The following is a 9,989-nucleotide window of genomic DNA, read 5'->3' as shown; positions in this document are numbered from 1 at the left end:
AAGTTTGAAGACCCCTTGTTCTATGAAAATAATGGGGGAATGTGAAGATGGGATAATGCTATACTTTGTAGGTAAATTTGTGGTTCGTGTGGGGAAAATCTGTTTCTCAAGTTCCCTAATGGCTTTTCAGGAATTCATAGGACTATAACTATTCCTCTAGGGGACAGGCAATCTTTTATATATTGTACTTTTCAAGGGGATCTACAGACTTTACTTTCAGCTTTGTCAGCTTCCTCAAGGTACAAGTTATTTGTCAGAATCTATTTACCAAGGGATAGAAAAGCGACTCATATAGACGAATCAGAAAATAAACATAATTCATATTGTCTCATAAATAATGCCCAGAGAAATGTTGTTGGGTAATAATTACAGGACTTTTTTTTCCATCCAGTTCCAAGTTTAAGATGTAAGATTTTAATCACTTTCAGGAGAACTATATTAGTCTCTTGCTGCTAAAATAACAGTGCCTTGTACACAACCTTGTGATACAAATAGGATATTTATTAGCCTTTAACGTTATATGGTTCTGGGATCAGTTACAAGTCAGGTTCACAACTGCCAGCATCTCTAAGCTTGTGATTTCAGAATGATAGCTTGATCTTGCCACTTTTCTGAAAATTAAGAAACATGGGTGTTGTGACACTGATTAATGCACAAATTTTGTCTTACAGAGGCTTAGTCCTATTTTCCACCTTTAGTGACACAAATGAAAACAGCAGTCAAGGAACTAATCAAAAAATAGGTTCATTCATACAATCAGAGGCCCAGGCTTGATGGCAAAACTTGGTCTTTAAGGCTTTGCAAAAAGCCAGCATTCTTTGAATACTAATTTTTCCTTGTATACATCATTATTTTTAGGTAGAACATTTTCTTTCAAATATTACCTTTTGTTCTACTAGTATATATGTAAGCATTTGTTGAAGAGCAGATAGTTGTAGTAGATGTTATCAATATTTCCACTCTGGTTTTAATTTGTTTTATTAGTTACTCTACTAACTTGTAGGTAAGCCTGGGGTTTTTTTTGGTTGGGGGGGGTGTTGGTTAGAAATCCCTTTCAGACTTCTGGTTCCGGTTCGCGGTGTCCCTATTTGTACAAGCAGACTTCTCTCCTCGTCGGCTAGCCTTCCCTCCACTGGTAGACCCTTATGCGGGTTGAGGGTCACCCTGGAGGGTGCGACTTCTGTCGAGGAGGCTTTGCTCGGCTGAGGAGGAGCAGCATGTCCGAGCTATCTCTGAGAGCCGACGGAGAACCGCTTCAAACCGCAAGTCAAAGAACATCTAAGCTGTAAGAACTCCCATGGTGAATCCGGGTGAGACTTTTCCTTGCTACTCTCTCAACTCTATTTTGTTTTCTGTGCCTGTAAAAGCCTTGTTGGAATTATTTCCCTGGCTTGAAAAAGCAGCTTCTGCATATTTGGGAAGAAAGGCGTTGTATAAAAATAGAACAAAATTCTAAAGACTATATTTTATTTCCATATTTTTGGGGGGTACAGAAATTTTTTTTCTCTTTCTAAGAACTGTACTATCATCTTATGCTGGAGATTATTTCTTTTTTCACATTATACTTTAAAAGACAGAAAAAAGGAAATGGTGTCTGGAAAAGATCTTTTTTTAACCTACTGAGGACATCTAGTGGCGAAAACTTAATACTGTAACTTCTGGTTACTCTTTGAAGATAGAATAGACCTGACCTTCAAATTATTTTTGAAGAGAAAAGATAAGCTGTGCAGCTGTGGGAATTGTGGGGGTGGACACTGCCTAACTTTTATTAAATATAGCCTCTACAAGAAAGAAAAGAGTGACTCTTTTTAATTACTATCAAAATGGAGAAACCTCAGTTACAAAAACTGTAAACTTATATTGGAAAAGTTTTATGAGGCTACTGCAGAAATATGTACTACAATAAAGAGTTTACTACAGAATTAAGATCCAGAAATCTCACTTCAAACATTCAAACTGATGTCCAGACTACATCTGACTATTCTATAAATCAAAGCATACTAGAAGAGGAATCAACAGAGATAAAAGAGGAACTTATTCTATCTTATAAACTTTCCATCTGTAACTTTGAGGAACAGAAGAAGCAAAGACTGAGATTTGAAACTACAAAGCAATGATGCTTTAAGGATAAGAGAAATAGATGACTAATGCAGAGGATGGGACTCCTATCCTTTCAAAGGCCACTGCAAGCAACAAAGATAGATCTACTGGCTGAAAGGAAAGCTTGGTTATGGAAACCTGCCTGGCACAGAAAAAAAGCCAGAATCAGACTGAAAAGAGAAATTTAAAATTGTGTAATCGATTAAAAGGCAATGTTGGACTTCTAATTTAAATTAGAAATGGAATATTGTAAACGTATTATGCTATTTGAGGGAAATAGAGAGGGGACAGTGAATGTATTGAGTTGAGTTGTTTATATATGTTTTCACTTTTGAATGTTTGATTATCCAAACACCATGGTGTGTCCTGAGTACTTTTTCTTAAAAATTAAAAAACCAATTAAATGTGTTTTAAAAAAAAGCACCTTGAAATTCCTCAAACCGTTATCAATCCTGAAAAGATAAGACATTTATTAAGTCTTCTTCCGAAAGCATCCCGACTGTGGACAAAAAGACATTCTGAAGTATTAAATAACATTTGAATGGGTATCTAAGTTTGGGAATAAGTCTATTAAATTCATTTGTAAGGCTATTTTATTATTAAGAGTAATGCTGATTATTTCGACAGCAGGTTATATCAGCAGTCCCCAACCTTCCCGCCTTGGTGCCCTGGCATGGGGGAGGGGGAAGAGGGGATGGTTCCGTATGAGTGGCTGACACGCACCTGCGAGCATGCACAGCTCAATTCATGCACTCGAGTGTAGCTGTGCATAGCAAGCACCCATTACAGAAGCGAGTGGAGTTGTGTGTATACACTCAAGCGCACGCTTGCATAGTCCAGTTCCAAACAGGCCGCTGTCCGGTAGTGAGCTGCAGACCGGGGATTTGGGACCCCTGGATTATATTGTAGAAATGAAAATAGTGCTGGTTTATCTCTCTTATGGAATAGTTAAGATATGGGTTTCTAAACTTGTTGGGTCAATACAGTAGACAAATTTGGCCTTCTGACCACCCCATTCCTACAAAATAGCCATTTAAAATGGGACTTAGGATAAATACTCATTTATTAATATTCATTTACCAGATGACAAGCTAGCAAAGTTATTTCAAGCAATTTTCTTTAGCCTCCGGAGCCACTTTATCACGTTGGCTTAGCTTTATCCCCTTTTTTTGTGGGTAGTTTTGTAAAGTAAGTTCTGTGCTGCCCCTGCTCATCCTTTTTCATAGATAAGAATGATTCTAGGTTCTCTGTGTGCCTGAAGTCTGTCAGGATATGGGTGGAATGGTACAGGGTGAAACTAAACCTAAACAGGAGAGATGCTGTTAGTCTACTGTGTCTCTTGAAGGGGGAACACAATTCTGAAAGAATAAGTCTGAGACTTGGTGTGTTCTTGGACTTATTGCTTCTGCTAGAAAAGCAGCTAGAAGTCATGGCCATGGGATCTTTGTCCCACTTCTTTTGGGGCACCCATTATGCAAGAGGAGCTAGGAATATTAAACCAAATCCTCCTTACTACCAGTGAGACTATTGCAATATGCTGTTCATGGAGCTGCCTTTAAAGACCACTCAGAAACTACAACTGGGTCCAAAATATAATGGCCCTTATGCTAACTGTATCTTGACCGGCTCAAGGTTAACTCAGCTTTCCATACTTCTGAGGTTGGTAATATTGAGAACCCAGATTGTTGGGGGCAATATGCTGTCACTGTGAATTGCTTAGGGCAGGGGTGTCAAACTCGCAACGTCACGTGACCTGTCGCGACGTATTGCGACTTTTTTTCCATTGCCGGCAATGGGGTGGGCGTGGTTTCACCATGATGCATCTGGCCCATGGGGCCGGCAGTTTGACTCCCCTGGCTTAGGGGCTGTAAATCACTGTGAAGCTATATAAATACTATTGCAGCTGGAAGCAAATTACACCTGTTCTTTAGGCCAGCACTGGCTTCCAAAAGGCTTCTGGATACCTGAACCCAAAATGTTGGTTTAACCCATACAACCCTTTATTGCTTTGCCCTTAGCTATCTCCAGGTGGAATTGGAAAAAAATCAGTCACAGGAGAAACGATTGATTTCTCCCTTCCAGGGGAATAAATGGGAGGGAAAGAGCAGCAGTGCTGGCTTTTTGGAACAGCCTTCCAGTAGAAATTAGACTGACCCCTCCTTGATCCCTTTTAGGAAAATACTAAAAACTGAGCCCTTTCATAGAGTATTTACAATCTGGAATTAGCCACTGATCTACCTATGGATTCAACATGATGTCATATGTTTTGATCCATTATGTTTGATTATTTCAAGGCTTGCTTATAATTGGCTTAATTGGCTTAGGTGGTTTTAATTTGTTTATGATGGACGTTTAGTCATTTTTATATCTTGTAAACCACAGAGAGTCCTACCTAATCATGGCAGAATATAAACCTTATAAATAACATGCTGCAACCTAGCGCAAACTCTGTGGTTTACAGTGTATACTTTTCTTGCAAATAGATACACTTTGATATTGAAAACTGGCTCCGGACTCTGCAACATACCTGTACTTGCTTTCTAGTTTTTCCCTTAATTAAAATAATTTTAAGAATTAGTAAATGTCAGGTGCACTGATACTGTATGCTGGGTACCACACTGAGAAATCCAAGAGTAAAAGCCTCTTATTAAGCAATCAATCTAATCCAATCTTTTGCAACATTCTCCATCAAAAAGCCATCCTCTATCCTTCAACAGAGAATAAGTAGGCAAATCTTGTTGTGGGTGCCCCATCACTGGAGGTTTTCAGGAAGAGACTGGACAGCCACTTGTCTGAAATGGTATATAGACCTTCCTGCTTGTGCAGGGAGTTGGGCCAGATGACCTCCAAGATCCCTTCCAGCTCTGTTATTCTGTGTTATTGTCTGAAATGGTACAGGGTTTCCTGTTTGATCAAGAGCTTGGACTAAGCGTCTTCCAAGCTCCTGCTTCAGTTGCTGAAGAGGGATTAGACCTGATGGCTTAAACCAGTTTTTCCATCTCTATAATTCTCTAGGTCCAAGGGAATCAAACAAGAGGGACCCTCTATTGTATTGTGTACCTGTTTGGATATATATGCGCCTAGCCGCTTAAATACAGAAAGGTGCTGCTCACTATGTGCCATTAATTGCACTGGGAAAAAAAGGCGTAGCCACAATTGATTCCTGAACTGTATAAGCCGCCGGTGTTCATAATAGTAGCCGGCGTGCTTGTCCTCAGCACAAGAACAAGAGTAGCATGCAGAGGCAGAAAAGTGCGGCGGATGTTTAATAAACGTGCATCTGCAAGGCAGAAAGAATCTACTTTGGCGACCGCTTTGGCTAAATGGCCTGCATGCTCACGAGCGAGCGAGTCTCTCCGAACAGGCTTTAAGAAAGCGCCAAGAGACGAGCGCGGCTGAAGCGCCCCTTTCAGCGCGGCGCTTTGCTCGGGCGAGCGCCTTAGCCGGAGCGTTGCTTCCTCAGCTCTGCAAAACGGAGGAGCGCGCCCGGCCTCGCCGCTGCTTAGATTTGCGGCTGAAGACACTGGAGTACGTTAAGGGACGCCCGTGCCTCTTTCTGTGGCGTGCAAAGCAAATGTGCACGTCTTGAGGAGTGCGGTTGGCACACGCTTCCCGACCCGTCCTTTGCCTGCCTGCCTGCTCGCCCGCCTGCCTGCCCGAGGGCCCCTGCACGGGCGTGTCGGGACTCGGGCTTGGGGCGCTGGCTCGGTAGTTGAACGCTACGCGTGGAAAGGGTTTGCTTCCGTCCCGTCCGAGAAACAGCCGCCGCCAGTTGCCTCGTTCACTTTCTTTCCGGCATCTCAGCCGCCAGGAGCTCCGCGCGGTGGGACGGGCATTGCTGCTCTGGCTGAAGCCCCGGTGCCTCGTGGGTCGGGCTGCCAAGGCCGCACGTGCCTTCTGACCCCCCACCTTTGCCCCCTGCAGACAGATTGCTCTGCCCAGCAAGAGCTGCTGCAGCCCTGCTGTAATTTTCACAGTCGGGTGGGGGGGGGGGTTTCTCCAGTTGCAAAAGAAAGAGGGTGTGTACTTAGATAGCAGGGCGGGGGGGGGGGTTTGGTGGTGGTGGAAATCATTGCCAGCCTCCTTTTCTTCCTTCTGCGCCCAGCGCGCTCAGATGGGGGCGGAGGAGAAGGACCTGTCCGCATGGAGTTCCGAGAAGCTTCGTGGAGCCTGTTGCTCTATTCTGCAAGGGGTTGTAACGTCCGACGTCTCTTGGCAAACCAGCCACCCTGGTGAAGAAGGAAGAGACGGGTGGAGAGGAGAGGAGGCAGGCCCGAGGTGATCGCCGCAGGTTAGACTTGCAGATCTTTGGGAACGGTGGTCACATTAAAACAGCCCCCCCCCCCTCCTCCCCAATTGACATAAACAGAAAAACCAAAGCTGAAAACTCTCCACTGGGAGGCAGTTGAGGAGGTCCTCAAAAAAGTAGCCTGCAGTGACAAGGCAAGAGTCAAACAGTAGAAGGGGAAGGAGAGACGACCCACTGCCCCATCTTATTTGGGCTGGCACTTAAAGGAGAGGAACCAGCTGGTGGAGACAGAACTTCCGACATCCAGGATGGGACAAGCCTGGCTGCTTCTTTGGCTCTGCCCCCTGCTTCTCCTCGGCCTCTGGGGCCAAAGGTAAGAAAGACCCCTTCCTCTTTTTATTTTGGATTTCCTTTGCAGCCTCCCTCTGGCCAGATTCTGTTTCTTCAGTTAGTAGGCAAGACCTTAACCCGGTAGCCGCACTTGGCAGTCAGTGTCCTTCTTCAAATTCTTCCACCCCTGGCCCAGCAAATACACAGTACTAAAGGGAGATTAATGACACATCCCTCACTAATGCAGCTCTTGTAAGCCCCCAAGGGCCTGGAGGCAATGTCACTTGGGAGCTGTTTCTGTAATTACAGCTCTCCCAGGAATGTAGCGTCGAAGCAGATTTGTCTTTTTTACGAGTGGCTCTAGTCATCAGGATTATTTCACCCCAGCTCCCCCCCCCCCCAGCACATTATAATCCAGGCTGTCATCTCCTTCTACAGACATATTCTCGCCCCATCGGTAATCTTGAAATTCTCGCCAAGAGGCATTTGCTTTGACATGAAAGCGTCCGGGGAGAGCCTCCATTTGTCAGTGTCGATTTTGGAGTTCATCTCTGAATATCCAGGGTTAGGAATTTGCTTGGCATCTTCTAGAAATGGGGTTAGAGGAAGCGAAGCAATCAGTCTCCCAAGTGGTTTTGTTCTAACTTGTTAACCATATTTTCCTCCTCAAAGTCAAGGACAGTAGAAAGATTGATTCCTGCTTGATCCTTGTATGGAACAGCTCAATTTACTTCTTAAATTTGGAGAAAGATGATCGTTATCTGTAGCTAGGAGGAAAAAAAAAATCCTCTAATGGGTAAATTTGAAAGATTCTTTTGATCTCTGGAGCCATTTGAGATAGTCATGGACCTGAGATGGTCTTCCCCAAATCAGTGTTATCTTTTATACAGCATAGTAACTAATTGAAAACTTACTGTTTTAACTTCATTGAGCATGGTACGTTTCCCACATTGAATTGTTTGCCATAGCTTATCTAGGTTTACCCTATTTTATCATAATACAAGGTAATAAAAGATACCAAATTTGTGGTTTGTGTGATCTTTCTGTCAGCCCTGATGTTCAGCTGGCATTCGTATTACGCAACTACCAGTGTTATGTGTTTTTTGTCAAAGTACTGCAGAAACCAGTTACCTTACTAGAGTGGAGTTTTGGCACATAGTTTTGAGTATTTGTATTTGGAAATGGAAGAGCTGGTCTACAGTCCATTTATAGCATGAAGCTTACTAGGTAACCTTGAATCACAACCTCATACGTAATGCTTTCTTTGTAACCCTTTTTTAAGAAAGTTATGTGGACTGGATTGTAAAAGGAAATAAGAGACCGACACTTGTATCAAGTCTCAGAAATTTGGTAACAGAAATGGGGAGAAATTTAAAAATATAAAGAACGCTCAATGTTTGGGAAGTGTTTTAGAGCAGTCTTCCAATATGTATGTGTCAAAATTGGCCAAGAGTCAAATGATGTTTCTTCACAATATAGCCCTGATGAAGACACAGCCATAACTTAACAAATAAATAATATCAGAGTATCTGGGGTAGAGCACAAAACCCTTTCCAATTTAGGGAGAAAGCTGGGGGTCAAATGGAGAAATGGGGTGTCTGAGTCCTGGGGTTTGTATCATTCTGCATACAAATTAATAGTTAACTTCTTTCATCTTTGTGACTCATTTTTACAAAACGGACGGGCAGGAGTTGTTTATGTTGCCCAAAAGCCAATGGATTGGAGGTATTTTATTTATTTTTTTAATGGGCAGAGGATAAGTTTATGAATGAATCAATCAGCATCATGTTTGGAAAAGACTTGAGATGCCATGTGCAGTGCTTGCATTATTGCAAGCAAAGCTAAGCTGTTCAGAGCCGCCTTATTTTAAAACACACACACACACACACACACACACACACACACACAATGTCTTAATCATTTCTTCCAAGGGCAAGTCCCTTGCTCGAGGGCTAGGAGCTGAGCACTTCCAAGAGCAGACATGCCTCTCTTAAGCAGGGCCCATTTACTTTGGGGCTTCAAGTGAATTTTGGATTTGGCATGGATTTTCAGACTGGATCAGGAGAGCCCTTCTCTTTCCATAAACAGGCAGTGTAAACTGCCTTTCTAGTTCCTCAGTGTGGGTACAAGAAATTAGACATCAATTTTGAATCGTTTAGAACAGCTGTTCTCAACCTGTGGGTCGGGACCCCATTTGGGGTCGAATGACCATTTCACGGGGGTTGCCAAACAAAGCAGTCTGCCATTTTTTCCCCCTTTTCCTTAGCTGTGCTACTCCCTTTTATTCTATTGGCTTTTGAAAGCCAATAGAATAGATTCTCTTGAATAGAGTCTAATTCTATTGGCTTTCAAAAGCCAATAGGAATTGTCCAGGCTGTCTCTGCCCTGCTGAGCCCGCCAAAAGTCCCATTCTGCTACGCTTCGGCTGGCGCAGGGGGCAGCACCACGCATGCGTGGCGCTCCTGGGCAGGGAAAGTCCTCAACTTACGACCGGTTGGTTAGTCTCGACTTACGACCGGTTGGGTAGTCCTTAACTTACGACCGGTGGGGGGTCGCGGCATTAAAAAGGTTGAGAACCACTGGTTTAGAAGGAAGAGAGTACATGTAGTCCTCAATTTACAACAACTTGTTTGGTGACCGTTCGAAGTTACAACAGCATTGAAAAAAATGACTGTTGTCCCTCAGGACTGTTGCAGTATCCCTGTGGCCACGTGATCAAAATTCAGACCGTGGCAACTCGTATCTATGAGGGCTGTAGTATCCTGGGGTGATGCGACCTCCTTTTGCGACCTTCTGCCAAGCAAAGACAATGGAGAAGCCAGATTCAGCGTGTTACTAACTTAGCAACTGCAGTGATTTACTTAATGATTGTGCCAAGAAAGGTCATAAAATGGGGCAAAACTCAGTGAACAACTGTCTCGCTTAGCCATGGAAATTTCGGAATCAGTTGTGGTCGTACGTTGAGGACCACCGTACTTCCTGAGCTGCATATTCTTCCTCAGTTCAGGAAAGGAAGAACATTCATATTCTTATAAGATATTCTTATAAGATATTCTTATCTTATATCTTCTAGAAAGATACCTGCAATTTAAGGGGGGGAGGGAACTGACCAATAGTAGAACTATTATTTCTTGTGATTTAGAAATTTCTGTTAGCATACTTCTTTCATTTTGTCATCAACTACACTTCCTAGAGACGTATTATTAACAAGTCCGATATCCCTGTCTTATGGCTGTATGTACTTCTTTTTCTTAAATAATTTTGCATTTGTTTATATTAAATTCCAATCTGCTACATCAATCCCATTCTC

At 43.0% G+C, this 9,989-nt stretch overlaps 1 protein-coding gene across 1 annotated transcript in view; it reads left to right on the top strand.

Moving 5' to 3' along the window:
• The first annotated feature begins 6,170 nt into the window (after positions 1–6,170).
• WNT10A (Wnt family member 10A) overlaps positions 6,171–9,989 on the top strand; it is a 62,755-nt gene continuing 58,936 nt past the window's right edge. Inside the window, exon 1 of the mRNA XM_039365813.1 lies at positions 6,171–6,722. Within this exon, the coding sequence (XP_039221747.1) occupies positions 6,658–6,722 (65 nt within the window). The 5' untranslated portion in view covers positions 6,171–6,657. The remainder of the gene's footprint in view (positions 6,723–9,989) is intronic.

Source organism: Crotalus tigris, unplaced genomic scaffold (assembly GCF_016545835.1).
Source record: "Crotalus tigris isolate CLP2741 ecotype Arizona unplaced genomic scaffold, ASM1654583v1 scf7180000020184.803716, whole genome shotgun sequence".
In the NCBI taxonomy this organism is placed as follows: domain Eukaryota; kingdom Metazoa; phylum Chordata; class Lepidosauria; order Squamata; family Viperidae; genus Crotalus; species Crotalus tigris.
Note: the sequence above shows the minus strand (reverse complement) of the source record. Positions and strands in the feature narration are given on the sequence as shown.